Source organism: Mesoplodon mirus (genome assembly GCF_964341445.2).
Source record: "Mesoplodon mirus genome assembly, chromosome: 20".
Classification (NCBI taxonomy): Eukaryota; Metazoa; Chordata; class Mammalia; order Artiodactyla; family Ziphiidae; genus Mesoplodon; species Mesoplodon mirus.
In genome coordinates, this window is record NC_138996.1 from 10,910,873 (window position 1) to 10,933,035 (window position 22,163).

General features: G+C 34.5%; 1 protein-coding gene across 4 annotated transcripts in view; it reads right to left on the bottom strand.

Annotated features, from left to right (window-relative positions):
• Nucleotides 1-22,163, bottom strand: part of LOC309795811 (disintegrin and metalloproteinase domain-containing protein 32-like) — a 184,154-nt gene that overhangs the window by 13,979 nt on the left and 148,012 nt on the right. For 2 of the 4 annotated variants that reach the window (XR_014292369.1, XR_014292370.1), the window contains 2 exons: nucleotides 5,991-6,055; nucleotides 5,569-5,601 (listed from right to left, as the gene is read on the bottom strand). The exons of 1 other annotated variant lie outside the window; for it this stretch is intronic. Coding sequence is in view for 1 of the 3 variants with exons in the window: in XM_082608583.1 (XP_082464709.1) it covers nucleotides 13,394-13,399 (6 nt within the window). In the remaining 2 variants the exon portion in view is untranslated. Of the gene's footprint in view, nucleotides 1-5,568; nucleotides 5,602-5,990; nucleotides 6,056-13,364; nucleotides 13,400-22,163 lie in introns of those variants that run through there. One more of the 4 variants, XM_082608583.1, reaches the window with a different exon arrangement.

Consider the following 22,163-nt stretch of genomic DNA (forward strand, 5'->3'; position numbering starts at 1 on the left):
ACTCCTAGAAATGTACAATCTCCCAAGACTGAACCAGGAAGAAATAGAAAATGTGAACGGATCAATAATCAGTAATGAAATTGAAACTGTGATTTTAAAACTCCCAGCAAACAAAAGTCCAGGACCAGACGGTTTTACAGGTGAATTGGACCAAACATTTAGAGAAAAGTTAACACCCATTCTTCTCAAAGTATTTCAAAAAATTGCAGAGTAAGGAATGCTTCCAAACTCATTCTACAAGGCCAGCATCCTCATGATATCAAAACCAGTAAAAAGAAAGGAAGGAAGGAAGAGAGAGAGAGAGAGAGAGAGAGAGAGAGAGAGAGAGAAAGAAAGAAAGAAAGAAAAAAAGGAAAGAAAGAAAAGAAAAGAAAAGAAAAGAAAGAAAGGAAGGAAGGAAGAAGAAAACTACAGGCCAATATCACTGATGAACACAGATGCAAAAATCCCAGACAAAATGTTAGCAAACAAAATCCAACAATACATTAAAAGGATGATACACCATGATCAAGGGGCATTTATCCCAGGGATGCAAGGATGGTTCATTATCCATAATTCAATCAATGTGATATGCTACATGAACAAATTGAAGAATAAAAATTGTATAATCATATCAATAGTGCAGAAAAAGATTCTGGGTACAAAATTCAACTTTCATTTCTGATAAAAACTCTCCAGAAAGTGGGCATAGGGGGAACACACCTCAACATAATAAGGGCCACATGTGATAAGCTCACAGCTAACATCATACTCAATGGTGAAAAGCTGAAAGCATTTCCTTTAAGAAAAGGAAGAAGACAAAGATGCCCACTGTCACCACTTTTGTTCAACACAGTAACAGAATTCCTAGCCATAGCAATCAGACAAGAAAAAGAAATAAAAGGAATAAAAGTTGGAAAGGAAGAAGTAAAACTGTCACATTTTTGCAGATGAAACGATACTCTACATAGAAAATTCTCATCAGTGAATTCAGTACAGTTGCAGGATACAAAATTAATATACAGAAATCTGTTGCATTTCTATACACTAGCAACAAACTATCATAAAGAGAAATTAAGGAAACAATCCCATTTACCATTCCATCAAAAAGAAGAAAATACCTAGGAAGAAACCTACCTAAGGAGGCAAAAGACCTGTACTCAGAAAACTATGGCACTAATAAAAGAAATTGACAATGACACAACAGATGGAAAGATATACTATGTTCCTGGATTGGAAGAATTAATATTGTTAAAATGATCCTATTACCCAAGGCAATGTACAGATTCAATGCAATGCCTATCAAAATACCAATGGCATTTTTCACAGAACTAGAACAAATAATGCTAGAATTTGTATGGAAACCCAAAAGACCACTGATAGCCAATACAATCTTGAGAAGGAAGGACAGAGCTGGAGGTATCACACTCCCTGATTTCAGACTATATTACAAAGCTACAGTAATCAAAATAGTTTGGTACTGGCAGAAAAACAGACATGTGGATCATTGGAACAGAATAGAGAGCTCAGAAATAAACCCACACACTTATGGCCAATTAATCTACAAAAAAGGAGGCAAGAATATACAGTGGAGAAAAGACAGTCTTGTCAGTAAGTGGTGCTAGGAAAACTGTACATCTGTATCTAAAAGAATGAGATAGAACATTTTATGACACCATATACAAAAATAAACTCAAATGAATTAAAACCAGAAACCATAACTCCTAGAAGAGAATGTAGACAGAACACTCTCTGACATAAATTGTAGCAATAGCTTTTTGGATCTGTCTCCTAAGGCAAAGGAAACAAAAGCAAAAATAAACAAATGGGACCTAAGTAAACTTCAAAGGTTTTCCAGAGCAAAGAAAACCAATGAGAAAACAAAAAGACAACCTACTGAATGGGAGAAAATATTTGCAAGTAATATGACTGAAAAGGAGTTAATATACAAAATATATAGTGCATCCAACTCAAAATCAAAAAACCAAACAGCCGATTAAAAAAATGTGCAGAAGACTTGAATGGACATTTTTCCACAGAAGATATACATAGGCTAACAGACACATGGAAAGATACTAAACACCACTAATCATGAGAGAAATACAAATCAAAACTGCAACAAGCTATCATCTCACATCTGTGAGAATGGCTATCATCAAAAAGACCACATAGGGGCTTCCCTGGTGGCGCAGTGGTTGAGAGTCTGCCTGCTAATGCAGGGGACACGGGTTCGAGCCTGGTCTGGGAGGACCCCACATGCCGCGGAGCAACTGGGCCCGTGAGCCACAACTACTGAGCCTGCGCATCTGGAGCCTGTGCTCCACAACAAGAAAGGCCGCGATAGTGAGAGGCCCACACACCGCGATGAAGAGTGGCCCCTGCTTGCCACAACTAGAGAAGGCCCTCACACAGAAACGAAGACCCAACACAGCAAAAATAAATAAATTAATTAATAAACTCCTACCCTCAACATCTTAAAAAAAAAAAGACCACAAATAACAAATGTTAGTGAGGATGTGAAGTAAAGGGAACCCTGATACACTGTTGGTGGGAATGTAAGTTGGTGCAGACACTGTGGAAAACAGTATGAGGTTCGTCAAAAAACTAAAATTAGAACTACCACATGATCTAGTAATTCCACTCCTGAGTATATATTGAAGAAATGAAAATACTACTTCGAAAAGATACACATACCCCAATGCTTGTAGCAGCATTATTTACAATAGCCAAGATATGGAAGCAAACTTGTGTTCATCAACAGATGAATGGATAAAGAGGATGTGGTATATTAACACACAATAGATTATTACTCATCCATTAAAAAGAAAGAAATTTTGCCATTTGTAACAATATGGATGGACTTGGAAGGTATTATGCTTAATGAAATAAGTCAGGGAAAGACAAATACTGCATGTTATCACTTACTTGTGTAATATAAAAAATGAAATGAATTAGTGAATATAACAAAAGTAGAGTCACATATATAGAGAACAAACTAGTGGTTACCAGTGGAGATAGCAAGGGGGTGAGGGACAAGAGAGGGATAGGCAATTAAGAGGTATTAACTACTATGTATAAAATATATAAGCTACATGGTTATATTGTGCAGCACAGGGAATATTGCCAATATTTTAAATAACAATAACTGTAGCATAACCTTTATAAAAATTATTAATCACTATGTTGTATACCTGAAACATATAATTTTGTAAGTCAACTATACCTCAATAAAAAAAGAAATGACAGAACTGAAAAAAAAAGAATTGTTGATTTTAAATTGTTTAGGGAAAACACTAAACAGAATATAAAATATACATAAAGGTCCAGTTAAGAAACATGGAACAATTTAGACATAGAAAATTTAGAATGAGGGAGAGTCAGTATTTTAAGAGAAAAAGTCTAAAACTTTTCCAAAATTGAAGAAAGGTATGAGTCTTCACACTGAAAGAAAATATTGGGTCCAGCTCATGATTTAAAAAAAAAATCTCTACCAGAATACATTATAACAAAATAACAACTCTAAGGACAAAGAATACATGTACAGGCTATGTTAGGTAGAATTCTAACAATGGCTACGTTAGGCAGAATTCTAAGATTCCCATTCCTTGGTTATTCAAACACTTTTCAAAGTACTGCTCTGAAAAGATTTTGCAAATGTAATTAAAGCTCCAAATCTGTTGGCCTTAAAATACAGAGATTATTTTGGTGGGCCTGACCCAATCAGGTCAGCTCTTTACAAGTAGAGTTTTCTCCTGCTGGTACAGGAAAGAAATTAAGAGAGAGTCAAAGCCTTAGGAAGACTTATATTGCCCTTGTTTCTTTAAAGGTGAAGGGAGGTACATGAGTAGCAATACAGGTGGCCTCTGGGAGACGGAGGGGCTCCAAGCAGACAGGCAACAAGGAAAGAGATACCTCAGACCTACAGCTGCAAGAAATTGGATTTTTCTTACAACCCAAATGAGCTATGATCCCAGCCTGGCCTTCAGGCCTTCAGGTCAGACTTGTGACAACCCAGCCAAATCCACCTGGATTTCTGACTTACAGAACTTGCACGTAGTAAATGAATGTTGTTTAAGTCACTGAGTGTGTGGTAATTTGTTATGCAGCAATAGGAATACAATGACTAGGTAAAACTCCTATTAATCATAAAGGAATAAATGAATCAACACACTAACAGAAGATTTATCATCATCAATTGTAAATGCCACACTACACTGACATATCTTCAAATAGCAAAGGCAAAATAACTCTCAGCATACTGAGAGTCCATACTACATAAACTCATACTCAAGAGTGAAAATAAAGATAATTTTAGGTGGGTAAGATAAATAGTTTACTACACACAGACTCACTAATGGAAATTCTAAGAGAGGTACTTCACCAAAAGGGAGGTTGAACATTAAAAAATGGAATTAAATTCAAAAAAGAATAGTGAGTAAATAAGTTACAAATATGTAGTGAAATCCTAGTATGTTTTGATTAAATATAATAATGATAATGATGACTTATTTGTATCAGGTTAAAATTCAGGAGTAACTTGAAAGCCAAATGATAATGCTATGGGAGAGTGAAGAGAAGAGTATAAGGTTTAATGGTAAAGATCCATAAATTGTTAGAAGAAGATTATAAGTACTTTTATATCGAAAATTGTAACTTTATCTACAGTTAATTTTAATAATTTAATGTCATTATATAATAATTAAAGAATTAAAGAATATCACTAAAGCATATAACTAGAACATATAATGACCAAATTGATAGAAGGAAAGAAAAAACAATGAAAGCACAATCAATATGATGGAATACATGAAAGTAGAAAGAAAAAATACTGAAAAAGCATGATAAATAGAAAAAAACAAAACAAAATGGTAGAATTTAGTCTAAACATATCAGCAAACATATTATAAGTATATAAACGTATTCAATTCAACTACTGAGAAACTCTTGAGGTTACATATTTTAAAATTCCATTGGCAGGCTGTTTTCAGGAGACCAAATTAAATAAAAGGTTGAAAGTAAGGGGATGAAAAGTTACATTAGATAATGTAATAGAATAGAATGTTGGTATAGCAATTATAAAACAGTAAGGACTGAATTTATGGTTAAGAAATATTAATGGGGACAATATGCTATTTATTAATGATTGAAAGAAAAGCACAGCTAAGTCAGTGTAATTAGTTCTCATCAACCCATAATTATTATAAAAATTTATACATGAGTTTTGTCATGTACAATCTATCAAATGTCAAGCATCTGCTTGTTTGTTTACCCAAGCAGTACATAAATATAACCCAAGTTGGGTAATTTCCAGGCACTATACATCCTTTTTCTTTACTAATTATACATATCCTATCTTTTTTAGAGTCAGCCATTTTATTCCTTGTTTCCTCAGACTAGACTTCCAATAAGTATTTATTAAATGAATAAAAGACTAATTTACTAGAAACTAAATTACTATATACTAGTAGCCTGGTTTTCAGTGGATTACTTTACCAAACTTAGCTGTTCAAACAGTATCTAGACATTGTGAATTATTAACTCATTCTTAATTTTCAACATGTGTCTTAAGATGCCTTCCAATTTACCTACCTGCTAGCATTTCTGTGAGTGCTGCCTTCTGATCTGGATATTAAAAAAAAAAAAGGAAAATAGTGTCCAAAGTTAGTCCTAAGAGCACTTGCCAACTGCATAAATAAAAGTCAGGCCATTTTATAAGCAGTATTATCTCTTTTACAAGGTAAGTTACCAAAAAAGAAAATAATGTCCAAGGTCACTGAACGAAGATGCAAATAAATAACATTCTTATTTACTTATATACCTCATCCACAAAGAGTGCATTTCAAACATGTACTAAAGAAATTATCAAGAAGGCACAAATTTTCTTTTCTCTTATCACTTCTAAACACAGAATATAGGTTTGACCCTGAATTCCTGATTCTGACCTTTACACCCCAACTTTTAATTCATCGATAAAGAAATGCTACATTTTATAAGTTAAAACCCATACTGACTTCTAGACAATCTGACAGAATGAGCTGGTGGGACAGTTCCCCTTTCCATTCCTCATAGAGGAGTGCTGAAAAAAAATAAGACAAACAGTTAACACATAACTGAGGTTAACAACAAGAAAAGAATTCTCCTGGTGCTAGTAAAAAATGAAGAAACTGAGAGTTCAAAGGGTAAACAGGAGATAAGAGTGAATGATTGCAGGGGTGTCTAAACCAGTGATATGACTTTGGGACTAGAGAATTAATAGCCATTCCTTAGAAGTTATGAGGGCTTTTCATGCAAGGAAACTAAGTGAGCTCCTTAACTGGAGCCATTTAACCTGGGAGCCATGAATGTCCATACCATGCATTACACAAGGATAGTAAAACTTCTGACAAGTGGCCTTTGGAATGCAGCAGGGAAAGGGGGATATGCAACAGGAATAGATGGGGGAAAACGCATCACTGCAGAGTCCCAAGCCTCCAAAAAATGTACTTTCAGGGCCCCAGTCACACGCCTACAAATTCTTGAACACCATGCATAGCAGTTGTTCCAAATATTTTTGCTTTAAAAGAAGCAAAAATGAAACCACCCACATGTGTATGTCTTCAGCACAGGGCATGCAGAATTCTCATGGGAAAAGCATAGACACTGAAAGGAAAAGACGCTGAAAAGAGGTTTGTATGATTATAAACCCCTAATAGATAATGTCAACAGCCAGAGCAAAACAATGAGTTCACACACCAAGAAATACAAATGATTAAAAAAACTTTGAGAATATTTAGAATCTCCATAGATATTTCTGCAAGAATAGAATCCATAAGTCTAGAACAGGACAGAGAAGGAAGAACTGGTGAAATGAGAGTGATCTGAGGAAATCAAACAGAACGTGAGATGCAGAGAGAGCTATGAAAGTGCAGTTACAAACCATAAAGACACACGTCCAATTCCGGTCAAGATGGAGTAACAGACTGGATTTACCCTCCTGCCCAAAACAAATGAATATCTGGACAAAATATATTAAATGCTGGTTTTCAGACACTGAATATTAGGCAGGATAGTGATCTATGAGAGAAGGGAATAAAGGTGAGATCTGTGATTGCCCCTTGTTACTGCCTGAGGAGAGTTGCCATCCTGTAGCACAGCAAGGGAAACCCAGGCAAAGCCAGAAGTCTCCCTGAATTGAGGTAATAGGGTCTGGGAATGCCAAGGCAGCTACACTTCTCAGGGCAGAATACCAGAGACGGAAGGAGGTGCAGAGAGAGCTCCTGAGATCTGTAGAGGGTTCTCTTTGAGTGTTCTGAAGAGTACCAATCACTGAATTCAAGTGAAGAAACTCCCTGAGCCAGAGAAAAATTATTAGAAATTACTAAAGGAAGCAATCTCTTGTACTCATATAGGAACAGGAATAGTTTGTGTTCCCACCATCTGAGTTGAAAAATCTCATAATTCACAGTGAGTTTGGTAGAGTTACATGGAAGAGTATTGCCTCCGTAGTGCTAACCATTCTGATCCTACTTAACGAAGCTTAAAAGCAATGGTGTTAGAACAACTGGATATTCTTATGCAGGAAAAGAAAAACACTCAATTCATACCAATACAAAACTTAGTTCAAATTGGATATAAGCCTAAATGCAAAACCTAAAACTATAACACTTTTAAAAGAAAACATGAGAGAAAATCTTCATGAATTTTGGTTAGGCAAATATTTCCTAGATACAACATCAAAATCATGATCTATAAAAGAAGATATTGATACACTGGATTTCATCAGAATTTAAAACATTTGCTCTTTAAAAGAGTGAAAAGAAAAGCCTTAGACTAGAAGAATATATTTGCAAATCATATATATAATAAAGCACTTGTATCCAGAATTTATAATGAACACTCAAAATACAATAAGAAAACGAACAATCCATTTTTTAAATGATCAAAAAGTTTTGACTAGGGCTTCCCTGGTGGCGCAGTGGTTGAGAGTCCACCTGCCGATGCAGGGGACACGGGTTCGTGCCCCGGTCTGGGAAGATCCCACGTGCCGTGGAGTGGCTGGGCCCGTGAGCCATGGCCGCTGAGCCTGCGCATCCGGAGCCTGTGCTCCACAACGGGAGAGGCCACAGCAGTGAGAGGCCCGCGTACCACAAAAAAAAAAAAAAAAAAAAAAAAAGTTTTGACTGACTCAATAATAAAAAGACAACCTAATAAAAAAAATGGGGTCTTTCAGCTGAAACTGTCATCTTCCAGTAATTTGTGAAAAAGACCAACACAAAAGAAAAGAGAAGAGGCACCTGCTATACATTCTCTAGACTTTTTAGAAAATATGGGGTTGTTCCTTAGGTCACATACATGGGAATTTACAAAAAAGTGATATTGTAGACAGCAAGGGAATTGGCACTATTTAAAAAAGAAACATCCCACAAATGTTACAAAAACTGGGAGTCTACAATGTTACCCAGCATGCTGTTGGCATTGTTGAAAACAAACGAATTAAGGGCAAGATTCTTGCCAAGAGAATTAATGTACTTATTGAGGATATTAAGCACTCTAAGAATCAAGATAGCTCCCTGAAATGAGTGAAGGAAATATGATCAGAAAAAGAAGGAAGCCAAAGGGAAAGGAATGTGGGTTTGACTGAAGCACCAGCCTGCTCCATCCAGAGAAGCACACTTTGTGAGAACCAGTGAGCTGGAACCCATTCCCTATGAAATCATGCCATAATCGGTGTAAAAATAAATAAATAAAAGACCTCCGGATTGTAATTTTAATTAATTAATTTAAAATGGGTAAAATATTTGAATACACACTTCTCCAAAGATGTACATCTGACAAATAACCACATGAAACAACTGTCAGCATCATTAGTCATTAGAGAAATGCAAATTAAAACCATAATGAGATGCCACTGCACACTATCGGAATTGCTAAAATTAAAAAAATATATGACCATATAAGTGTTGGTGAGAATGTGGAGGAACTAGAACTCTCACATACTAGTGGTTGGAATATAAGATAGAAGAACTGCTTTGCAAAACAGTATAGCTCTTTCTTTACAAGTGAAACATATACCTACCATATTACCCCGTCGTTCCAGTCCTGGGTATTAACTAAGAAAAAGAATGCATATGTTCACATAGAAATTTGTATGCAAATGTTCATAATGGCTTTATTTATAACAGCCCAAAACTGGAACGCATCCAAATAACTATCAACAGATGGAATGGATGAACAAATTATGGTATAATTGTACAACTGAATACTTATCAGCAATAAAAGGAAAAAAAATGATCACACAAGAACATGGATGGATTGCAAAATAATCATGGTGAGTGAAATAAATCAGACAAAAAGAAGAGTACATACTGTATGATTCCATTTATATAAAATTCTAGAAAATGCAAACTAAGAAAGCAGATCAGCAGCAGTATGGGTATAGAGCAGGTGGAAGAGGCAGGAGTGGAGCTTACAAAGGGGCACAAGGAAATTTGGGGGCATGACAGATATCTTCATAACCTTGATCATGGTGACGGTTTCATCAGTGTTACTTTTCAAATTATCAAAACATACAAAATTATACACTTAAAATATATATAATTTACTGTATGTCAAATATACCACAATAGAACTATACATTAGAAAAAGAACAAGCTACTGATACACATAACATCATGGATGAATGTCAAATGCATTATGCCAAGAGAAAGAAGACAGACTCGAAAGATGACATACTACAGTATACGATTCCATTTATACAAAGTTTTGGAATTGGCAAAACTATAGGCAAAGAAGACATCTGTCAGTGCCAGGAGCTGAAGGTGGGGTGAGAGGGAATTCTGAGGTGATGACATTGTTCTATGTTTTATTGAGGTTGTAGTAAGTGTACGTATTTGTTAAACTCATAGAATTACATAAACTAAAGAGATTAATTTTACTACATGTAAATTGTATCTCAGCTTTTAAAAGCTTCATTCTTAGTGTCAAAAGAAAAGAAGCAAAAGGAGGAGAAGTATAAAGATGAGGAAGAGAACAACCATCACCATCTACCATGGAGGCTGGAATGGAAGGCCCCAAAATATAGGGATTTCAGAAAAATAAAAGGGATAGAATGGGGAAGAGTCAATCATTAAAGAGATAATGACTGAGAATCTTCCAGAACTGAAGAAAGACATGATAATTGAAGATTATTGTGAATTCAGAGCTGGAAAAATAAAAACAAACTCATATCAGAACAAGTAATAATTCAGTAACATAATACCCTGGACAAAAGAAAACTTGAGAAGCTAACTTAGAAAACAAGTGCAGCAAGTATAAAGGTAAAAATGAATTAATTAATCTGACAACAGACATCTCAACAACAGTAAATGCCAGAATTCAATGGCATCATAAAAGGGCTGACAAAAATAACTGTCCACCTAAAATTCTATACCCATATAGAATTTCAAGAGTGAAAGTGAAATAAAACCATTTCCAGGCATATAAGGCAAACAGATGATTACACATAGACCATCACTGTAATAACTACCAAAGCAGGTACTTCTTCAAGATTGAACCTAGAATGAAAAAAGCAGGATTCCAAAAAGAATGGCGATAATTATGGCACTGGAATACAAACCATGTGACAAAATTTCATAATATATACACACACATATTCAAAAATGACTGTATGTAAACACTGGTGAATATGAATAAGGTCTATAGTTTAACTGATAATATTGTACCAATACCAATTCTCTGGCTGTGAAAATGCACTATGTTAATGTAAGATGTTATTACTAAGAAAACCTAAGTGATGAGTACAATGGAATTCTGTGCTATTTTGCAACTTTTTATATTTCTTAAATTATTTCAAAACTAAGTTTAAAAAAAGGGAATCACAGGGCTTCCCTGGTGGTGCAGTGGTTGAGAGTCCGCCTGCCGATGCAGGGGACGCGGGTTCGTGCCCTGGTCCAGGAGGATCCCACATGCCACGGAGCGGCTGGGCTCGTGAGCCATGGCCGCTGGGCCTGCACGTCCGGAGCCTGTGCTCCACAACGGGAGAGGCCACAGCAGTAGGAGGCCCGTGTACCGCAAAAAAAAAAAAAAAAAAGAGAATCATAAAGAATCTGGGAAATATATCAGGAAATCCTAATAAGTATTAACTAAATATAATAATGATAAGAACACAATAACACAAAACTTATTTGGAGGGGACTGAAAAGCCAAATGACAAACAGATTGAAAAAGATAGGTTAGTGTTAAAGGGCTAAGATCCTTGTATTATTCAGAAGATTATATACAAAGATTAAATTAAGACATTATACAACATTAGCTACAAATGCTAAAAGTTAACAAAAATCATTAAAACAATAAAAAGAGAATATAAAAATGTACAAAATAGTAGAAGAGAAAAAGAAAAGAAGAAGAAAAAGCACAATCAAGAAAATGGATTTTGAGAAAAGGAAAAAATGCAAAAAAAAAAAAGAAACAAAAAAGAGGATAGTAAGTAGGAAGAAAATAAGATGGTAAATTTCAATGTGAATATATGTCATAATATATTAAGTGTATAAATGTAACAAACTCCACTACTGCATTTCATATAAAGGCTGTTTATAATATACCAACTAAAATCAAAGAAAGGTTGAAAATAAGGGATGAAAAATAATAATAGGTAAGTCTAACTTTCAAAGAGCAAGTTGATATATAGCAATATAAGAATGAGAATAGAATTTAAGATACAATTATTAATGATAAAAAGAAAATACACCAAGAAGATATAACTATGTTGAACATTATGCATTTAGTCACTGCCTCAGAGTATATAAAGCAGAAGTCTCAACAATCAAAGAGAAAGCCATGACATATTAGAAAACCTTACTTTGCCTCTCATAGAAAATGAATTATCAAGTAGAGAAAAAATTTAAAAACCCAGTAAGTATAAAGATGATTTGAAACAGCACAATTAAAAAGTTTTTTCTAAAAACAAAGAAAAAAACATACTGTATCACATTAATCGAAGTATGCGTATCAAGCATACATTTTTACAAAAAAATGACTTCCTTTCTGGTTCCAACATTTAAGAGTCTAAATCAGAGACAAAGCTTTCCCAATAAGGTAATAAAATTGGAAAATAACTTTTACAGCAACAAAAATAAATCATATAACTGAAAACCAAAGACCATGATTTGTTCATGATTTAAATAAGAAATCGTGCTGGAAGTTTCTAATTTTTTAAACTGAATATCAGCTATATCTTAAAAACTGGAGAATGTAGATGAAATGATATATAAGGGAGGAAGTTTTTACTTTAAAAGCATATTAGGAAAATAAGAAAAATTGAAAATTAATAAACAAAGCATTAGACTCCAGAAAGGTAGAATTAACAAACACATAGCAAAGGTGAAGAGAGTAGCAAAGAGGAACAGAGCATAAGTTAAGGATAATAAACACAAGGAAATATAGGGATCTCAACAGAATGACAAATTATATTTTTAAATTACTAATAAAATAGAAAAACCTCTGAGAAGACTGCTCATAAAAAAAAAGGAAAAACAAACTTAGAATTAGAAGGGTATACATATGTATAAAGTATAAATATTTAAAATTATATATAATTCTAGATATGGCACAGGGATGTAGCCATGTGTAGTAAAAATATGTGATACACACCAGCTTTCAGTGCAGAGGTTGTTCTCCGCAGAAAGGGAGATGGGGATTGCAGCTGTATATACAGCGGTTTATTTCGTAAGAGAAACAAAATATTCATGTTTATTTCCAGTGGTGGGCAAACGGTTATTTGTCACCTTCTTCTGTCTTTGTTTTTGAACTATATTTTTAAATAAAAATATTTTATATACTAAATTATAAATTTGCCTTCTGAAAACTTTTCCCAGAGAATATTTTTAAAATTATTTCTTACATGAGGCAGCAATGCAAACTGAAATATTTCATTTGTGATATGGCTCATAAATCTGCATTCCAAATAAATACTTCTGGTACTTCTCCTGTAGGTGACATGGATCACTGGGCATTTGAAAGCAATAGATATGGATACATTTTAGTTCTTCCTCTCTCAATTACCAAGGCGATGACATTGGCAAGTCATTAAAACCACATTCCAAAATTTTTGCATCTTTAAAATAAGGATATTCAAAACTATCTCAAATAATTAAATGAGATACTGATGTAGCATTCAAAATTCCTGTAAAATGTAAAGTATTATGGCTGCTCATAATATTTCCTTATATGTGACTAGATTTAAGTGGTGCTAAAGTTTAACTTCAGAACACAAATTCAATTTACTCGCTACTTTGGGGTTCCTCTTTCTTGCTGAGCCACTTTTTCAAAGGCTTCCATGAAACAGCTACTACGGTTGCTACGACGAGAACAGGTAAAGCAATGTAGATACCCAAAAGCCACCACTTCTTCCCAGCCTTCTCAAAACCTCTTTCCTTGATTAAACCTAAAAATAAAAATACATTAAAAAATCAGAGTAAAAAAATTAAGCTGTCTACTTTCACTTTCAAGTTACAGCAAACTAATTACAATGTTCTTAATTTTCATTGTTATTCAAGGAACATGGAAAATAATAATAGAATCATAATACTTGAGACTATCTCTATAAACTCTCATTCTAAAAGAATAGAAACTAAGTTCCAGAAAGTTCCAATGTATTCTACATTATACAGCAGCTACAGCAAAATCCCACTGTAAGTGGGACCCCAAAACTTCAATGATATATAATCTGTTTGTAAGGTTATCCAACAAACTTGCATTGTTACAAGGTGCATTATCACAGAATTCCACTATATCTGTGCATATCCTGTTTTTATGTATTAGACTGCGGCTCTTTTACATTTAGGGATGTTTTTACATACGGAGTCACTGCAGTGCTTAGTAAAACGTCACTGCCATAAAAAATAGGAGACTTGATTCCTAATCCTAATTCTGCCGCTAGTTAGCACTGGGTATTCTTTAAATTCCATGAGGAGTGGGACTTTGTTTTGTTTACTGTACATGCCTAGTGCCATATGATGAGCACCTGGTATATATTAGGAATTCAATAAATATTTGCTGAATCAATGAATGAATGACAAAAACTAAAGTCATGGTGAACAAACAGAATATTGTTTTAGCCCCTTCTGTCATCTCTTTAGCAGCAATGAATGGATTTTTATCATTTAAACTATAAATGCCAGACTAAAAACTTATCTTCTATTTCCTTTATTTCTTCTATAACAGACACATATTAACAGTGCTTGACACAGGGTGTGTTGCTTATATAGAGCTGAGACCACAGGATCAGGCATAAAAGGGGGAAAAGGTTGAAAGACAGTTTAAAGGAGAAAGTCAGACATAAGTAAATAAAAATTTTAAAAGATACCCTCAACTTCAATCATATTCAAAATTAATATTAGGACAAAAAGCAAGATTAAGAAAGCATATTTGGTGTCTATTTCTTGAGGCAGCCTATTTACCTTTTAATTACAAATACTGGTTTCTTTCAAAGTGGCAAAAATCGAACTTTGTCTTTGTGAAGGTAAGCAATTTGAGAATTTTATTAACTGGATACAAGAAGAGATAGATACTTGCCCTGTCCCCCAGGCAATCTGGAAGATATTCTGGAGCGCGCTTGGCAATCTGGAGGGCTGTAGCCACTAGAACAGTTGCATGTCATCTCAGAAGTGCACACCTAGAATCATTTTTTAAATTCAAATGGTCATTTAAAAATATGTTCTCATAGAAAATAAAATTATCAGATGGATCATCAAGCTTACTTTTGTATTTTCATCTAGTGTAATTTTATTTGATTTATTTAGAGAGAGAATTCTACAAATTGAATGCTTGGTTTTTTAGCCTAAAGTGCACACACGCACACACACACACTAAAAAGCAGCTGTAAAGTGAGGCTCACAATATTTGCACCTGGAAAATTCAACACCTTCAAATGTTCACCTGAAAATTTAGTGTGCAATTTCAGAAACACCTACATAAATTCTAATGAAAATGAGACCATTCCAGTGGTGTGTTAGAGCCAGCCAGTATCAGCTCCCAGGGCTGAGTGTGTAACATCTCTTCCCATCTCCAAGTTCTGTGACATCATGGGGTAGTTTGAAGTATTTGTACTTACAAATGAGGATTTTACCCTTCCTCACACTAGTTGGTAAACATTTACTAGCATAATACTGCCCTTGACCAGGATCAGGTTTGTTTAATTTGTTAGCTTTTGTTTGTTTGATTTTTAAGCAAAGCTTTTTTTGTATTCCAAGAGGTCATCAGATAATTAATTTCTGTAATTAATTAATTAATAATAGCAAACAATTTTATGGTGCTTACTATGTGTGAGTCTCTATTCTGAGCACTTTATATAGATTCACTCATCAAATCCTCACAGTAGCCCTACAAGGTTGGGACTATTATTATTCCTACTTTACAGATGAATAAACTGAGGCATAGATATTTAACTTGCCAAAGGTCACATGGCTAGTAAGTGATGGAGACAGGATTTAAACTGTAGCTATCTGGTTTCACAGTCTCTGCCCTTGACCACTATGCTATGCTACTTCTCAAAATAATATAAAACATCTCTCAATTTCTAAGATCTCAATTTAAGAACATGAATCTAATTTCTTTATTCCATGGCTTAAATGTACAGGAAAAAAGTATTCTGTTTGGGGTATCCATTGCCTTAGCTCTATCACATCACATCACCTTCATGTTGTTGTGTGTGTATGTGTATGCCTACTGTGAAATACCTCACAGAAGTATTTCGTCCTTCTCAGGAGACACTATGTTGTCACTTTGTCATAATATTGTGTTGTTACTTTTGGATCACTTGGTTAAGGTGCTGTCTTCCAAGTTTTTTCCGCTGTAAGTTACCATGCCTCCATTTGTAATTAATAAGCAATTTGTGAGGAGATACTTGTGAGATTATGAAAGTATCTGGGTCCTTGTAAAACTTTCACCCACTAGTTTTAGCATCCATTGATAATTATTTAACTCCATTATTCCTTCTATATTGTTTATACTATAAAAAAGAGTTTTCCCATATCTCCATTTATCTATTCAGTTACTGTTATTGGTAAACATATTACTGACATAATCAAAGGAGCTTTGACAAGGGTGCCAAGACCACTCAATGGGGAAAGGAGAATCACTTCAGCAAATGGTGCTCGGAAAACTAGATACCCAATGCAAAAGAATGAAGTTGGACCCTTATCTCACACCATATATGAAGATTAACTCAAAATGGATTAAATACCTAAATGTAAGACCTAAGACTATAAAACTCCAAGAAGAAAACATAGGGGGAAAGCTTCGTAACATTGGACTTCACAATGATATCTTGGATATGACACTAAAAGCACAAGCAACAAAAGTAAAAATAGACAAATGGCTATAAAACGAACTTAAAAACGTTTGTGCATCAAAGGAAACAATCAATAGAGTGAAAAGGCAACCTATAGAACAGAAAACTTGCAAACCATATTATCTGATAAACGGTTAATATCCAGAATATACAATGAAATCCTACAAGTCAACAAAAAAAATCAAATAACCTAACTTTAAAATGGGCAAAGGACTTGAGTAGATATTTCTCCAAAGATGATATACAAATGGCCACCAAGAATATGAACCGATGCTCAACACCATTAATCATAAGAGAAATGCAAATGAAAATCACAGCAATAGAAACAACTTTGCCTACATATGCTATAAATGCCAGAATACATTGTGTTTACTGTAAAAAGTCCATTGTCTTCTTAAAAGTTTAAATGAAATACACTATTTTATATTTATCCACATCTTTTTCATTTCCAGCACTCTTCATTGCTTTGTGTAGATCCACATTTCCATCTGACATTTTTTTCCTTCCATCTGAATATAGTTTAATATTTCCTTTAGTGCATATCTTCTAGCAACAATTTCTCTCATATGTTTATATCTGAAACAATTCTTTTATATCCTTAATTTCTGAAATATTTTCATTGGCTATAGAACACTAAATGAGTTTTTTTCTCACACTTAAATGACGTCTTTTAATTTTTTCTGTCTTACATATTTTCTGATAAGAAGCCTGGAGTCATTCTTATCATTGTTCCTCCAGATGCAATGTATCTTTCTCCTCCGACTACATTTAAAATATTCCCTTTATTAGGGAAAGCAAGTACAGCAAAATGTTAATCACTGGTAAATCTAAGTGAAGGGTATGTGGATGTTCATTGTAATACTCTTCAGTGTTTCTGTAGCTTTGAAATTGTTAGGGGAAAAAACGGGGACAAAAGAACATCATATTTTGCTTTCATGTTTGTTTCGGAATGAATAGGATTGACTGAACACCAATAATTTATCTTTGTATAACTAAAGCAACCACCTCTTTTATTAATTGGATGCTACCTGTTTCAATCAACCTTGGTTGAGTAGAAATCATAGTATAGATATGGATTTTAGGCCTCAAATCTCTGCTCTTGGTCCTTGGTATATTTGTTATTGTCACTTATTATTGTGACAAGCCAAAGTTGAGCATTTGTTCTTGTGTTCAATATTGTTTGTGGGCATTTGAGACTACCTTTATGAATACATTGGTGTAGACTTAATCACTCAATGTCCCTTTTTAATGTAATACTTTAACCATCACACACATAGCTATTTCAGTAAACCTCTTTATCTGAGAAATATGGTTAAGTGGTTATGGTCTTAAGATAATAGTAATGAACATCTGCTATTTTTTTCTTCTCAGAATCTACACTATTCAGCTGGTAACAGTACCTGAAATTTTCTTGGGGGAAATGAATCCTTTATAAATCGGCAGTGTGGTTACTGTGGGACGTGACCCTGCCCAGCTTCCATGCATCACACTTTCCATGCCCAGAGGTTGGTGCATGAACCGGATCAGGCCAATTAGTCAATGTATTGGAACCCTTTAGAAAGAGAAGCTATTTGTCTCAGAGTTACTGCTGGTAGGATTTAAACTTAGAGCTGCTGAATGCCACTTTTATTACCACATGTGTGGAGAGTCTGCATGAAAGTGAATCCTAGAGGGAAGGGAGCCAAATCGGGGGATGGAGGGAGGGAGAATCCTGACAGCATCATCCGAGTCTTGGAATCTAGCCATGCTTGGGCTTTTCAGTTATGTGTGTCAGTCAGTAATAATCCTTCTTCTTGGGCTTCCCTGGTGGCGCAGTGGTTGAGAGTCCGCCTGCCGATGCAGGGGACATGGGTTCGTGCCCTGGTCTGGGAAGATCCCACATGCCGCAGAGTGGCTGGGCCTGTGAGCCATGGCCGCTGAGCCTGCACGTCCGGAGCCTGCGCATCCGGAGCCTGTGCTCCGCAACGGCAGAAGCCACAGCAGTGAGAGGCCCGCGTACCGCAAAAAAATAAATAAATAAAAAAATAATCCTTCTTCTTGACACATTATTAGTTCTTGATTATTATTTTCATTATTATATATTATATCATTATTCATTCTTAATAAATAAAAGTTGTTCTTCAGCCTAAAAAAAAAACTACTCCCTTTATTGTTGATTTCAGTAATTTGATTATAAGGTGTCTTGGTATGTATCTGTGTTTTTCTGGCTTGAGATGTATTGAACTTCCTGGAACTTTGAGTTCATGCTTTGTCAAATTTTGAAAATTCCTTAAAATTTTTTCTAGCCTCCCCTCTTTCTCTTCTTCTGCAACACTAATTACACATATGCTGAACCATTTGACAGCATCTAATGGGTCACTGATTCATTTGTTTTTCAGTCTTTTTTACGTTTTTTGCTTCAGTTTGAATAGTTTCTATTGCCTTATCTTTAAGTTCACTGACATTTTCTTCTGCTGTGTCAGTTGTGCTGTTAATACCATCCAAAGAATTTTTCATTTCAGTTATGGTGTTTTCCTATTTCTATAAATTCCATGTGCTTTTTATATCTCCCAGTTCTCTTCTTACCATGTTAATGTTTTATTTTAAATCCATGGGAATATTTGTAATAGCTTTTTAAAATTCCTGTTGACTAATTATATTATTTTTAACACTTCCGGGTCTATTTCTATTGACTAAATTTTTCTCCTGGTATGGGCCACATAATTCTCCTTCTTTGTATGTTTGTTACTTTCTAAAATGTTAGGATGGATACTGTGAATATCATATTGTAGAATGTGCTGTTTTCCTTTAAAGATTGCCATATTGGTGCTGGCAGGCAGTTAAGTTACTTGCAGAACAGCTTGATCAAGGCTTGTTTTTAAACTTTGATAGGGCAGATTTAGAATATCCTTTTCTCTAAGGCTAATTTAGTGCTACTAGTAAAGCATGACTCTTCTGGGATCTCTAGTGAATGTCCCAGGTTTTCAAACACACCCCTTCACTCTGACTGATTATAACTCAAATTAACTCCCAGCCTTCTGTAAACATTGATAGTTGTTCAGTTTAACAGTTCTGTCATTCTTTCCCTGGTCTTGTGTGGTTTGATCTTCATCAATAGACCCATAAGGACCTCTATGCAAATTTCTGAACCTCTTCCTGCATAGCAATGCTTCTTCCCTGGAACACTGCTTCACAGATTCCATCCACTTTCATCTCTCATAAAGCCAATCTCCTTCTCCTCAAGCTACTGAGCCTGCACTCAGTCCAGATCCCACCCAAGTCGCTGCAGTCCAAAACCTGACAATAGGAAGAGAGTCAGGGAAATCACATCTCTTTTGTTTCCCTTCTCTCAGGGAATAAAGCCCTATGCTGCCTATTGTCTAATATCTGAAAACTGTTGTTTCATACATTTCTTTCCAGCTTTCTACTTGTTTATGGCAAAACTGTGATTAAAGATCCATGTATTCTTCCATACTCCAAAAAATCCATGAACTTCTGAGAAAAGGGTAATTCTTTTAAAAACAGCGGATAGTAGCCTCACTGTTTCTTCACTGTGTCTCTCCTCATGTGAAAAAAAATACAGTGTGTACCCCTAGGGATCTAATTATGGTCTTGAATATCATCCTCTTTTCAAAAGTACCAGAGCTTCTCAGAGTGATTGATTACATAAATAGGGCTGGATAACTCAAGAAGAATCTGAGACACATTGCATCAGAGGGCAAGGTTGACTTCCAAGGTACCTAGGAAATAACCACTTATATTTTCAATTTTCCTTTAAGATCCAGTCAATATAATAAAGCAATAGAAAGAACTGAAAGTACAGCCACTAGAAATAAATGGGTAATTTTATTGCTATTTTCAAGAGATGACTGTCTACCAAAAACCTCAAAAATTTTCTATAGTTTAGTAAGTTGCCTGAATAGAAATGAATATGCAAATATCATTAACTTTCTTACACAGTAAATGTAATGAGGAAAGATCCCTAATCACACCAGTAACAAAACTATGTGATACGTATAAATAATTTTAAGAAGGAAAATGCAACATCATGTGAAGAAAACATAAAACTATCCTGAAAATAAGAAAGAGTTGAATAAATAATCCAAAAATGGGATAATTAGAAAATCTGACATATCAATATAAATATTTGATTTTTACCAATAGTTATAAAATGCAAAAAATATTATACTGGTATGAGAATACATAGGTCAAGAAAATAAAACAGCCATTATACATATTTGACAAATGAATAATATACTTGGAACCACATCTTAGACACCAATGGGCAAAAGGCAGGAATAGATAATTTACTGATCAACACATGGTTATTAAACATATGAATATATGTTCAATCTCACTAACAGTCAAAGGAGACAATTAAAACCATAGTGAAGAACTTTCTCTTGTGTATCAAGTAGGCAAATATCAAAAATAAAATAGTACTTAGACTTGAGAGGAAGAAATGAAAGAGGCATTCTCATATGCCTATTCCCATAGAATAAATTTATAAAACTTATTGGAAAGCATTTAAAAGTTTTAGGTTAATATCTTAAAGGGGATTACCCCCTTACACTTTATAATTCTAGTTTTGGGAATCTATCCTATAGAAATAGCAAGAATGCTTACAATTATTTATGTACAAGTTTGTTCATCAAAGCAAATTTTGATAATAATGAAGAATCAAATATCACATGACATTTAACATAACAGAATGGTTAAAATAAAGAAGTTACAGTCATCTCTCAGTATCCAATGGGGATTGGTTCCAGGACCCCTGTAGATATCAAAGTTCTTTATATAAACTGCATAGTAGTTGGCCCTCCATATCTGCAGGTTCCACATCCATGGATATGGAGGGCCAATTGTAAATAATATTGTTTCTTATAATGGTTTTTAGGCAATATTTAAAGCATGGAAAAGTTCTTAAGAGAGAAATGCGTGGGATTAAAAAAGCAAGCTATTTCCCTTTATATATAGTACCATGTCTGCTTTGTTGCATCAGTGACTCAATGAATAAATTTGCATACCCACACAAATAAACACATTTGATGAATGAATGAATAAGTGAATTTATACATATGTACACGTGTACATACATTGACAAAGAAACAAAGCTTGCAGGAGAAGAGTTAACTCTGTATTGTAAAAAAACTATGGTTAATTTTTTTCTTTCTACTTTAGATTTCTAAATTTTCAAAGTCTTCAATGATGAGTAAGTACTACTTATTTTACGGGGAAGAAAAGAATAAGCAATGTCCGTGAATTTGAAGGAGTGAGAACTTAGATTGTTAGCAGGTCAACAATTGCCCTGCTGGACAAATTTAGGCTCCAGATAAATTTTATTTGACATGCACAGAGTGTTCAAAGGAATATTTCTAGATCTCAAGCTCAAGAAGATTGGGGGTAAGGGAGAGAGATGAAGTAGAGGAGGTATTTGTTTACATTGCAAGTAAATTTAAAAGTGTTTGGGCATTTTGGGAAAGAAATATGGCTTTAACAGATTTATATTAGAATTTTAAACATATATACCCTTCAACCAAGCAGTCACACTCCTGGTAATCTTCCCACAGAAATACAGGTGCCAGCATGCAATGACATATGCACAAAAAAATACTTATTAAACCTATATCTACTGACTTGGAAGGATTTAAGTAAAATACTGTTGAATGAAAAAGACATAGAAAAGTGCAATACCACCTATATCTATCTAATATCCATCCATAGACAGATATTCATTCAGCAAAGATTTGAGTTCCTACTATGTGCCAAGCAGAGCTCTGAGCTCTTGCTAGTATCAAAGAATATATGTATATATATATTTCTGTACATGACTAAATGAGTCTAGAATTAAAAAAACAGTAACGAAACATGGTTTCGA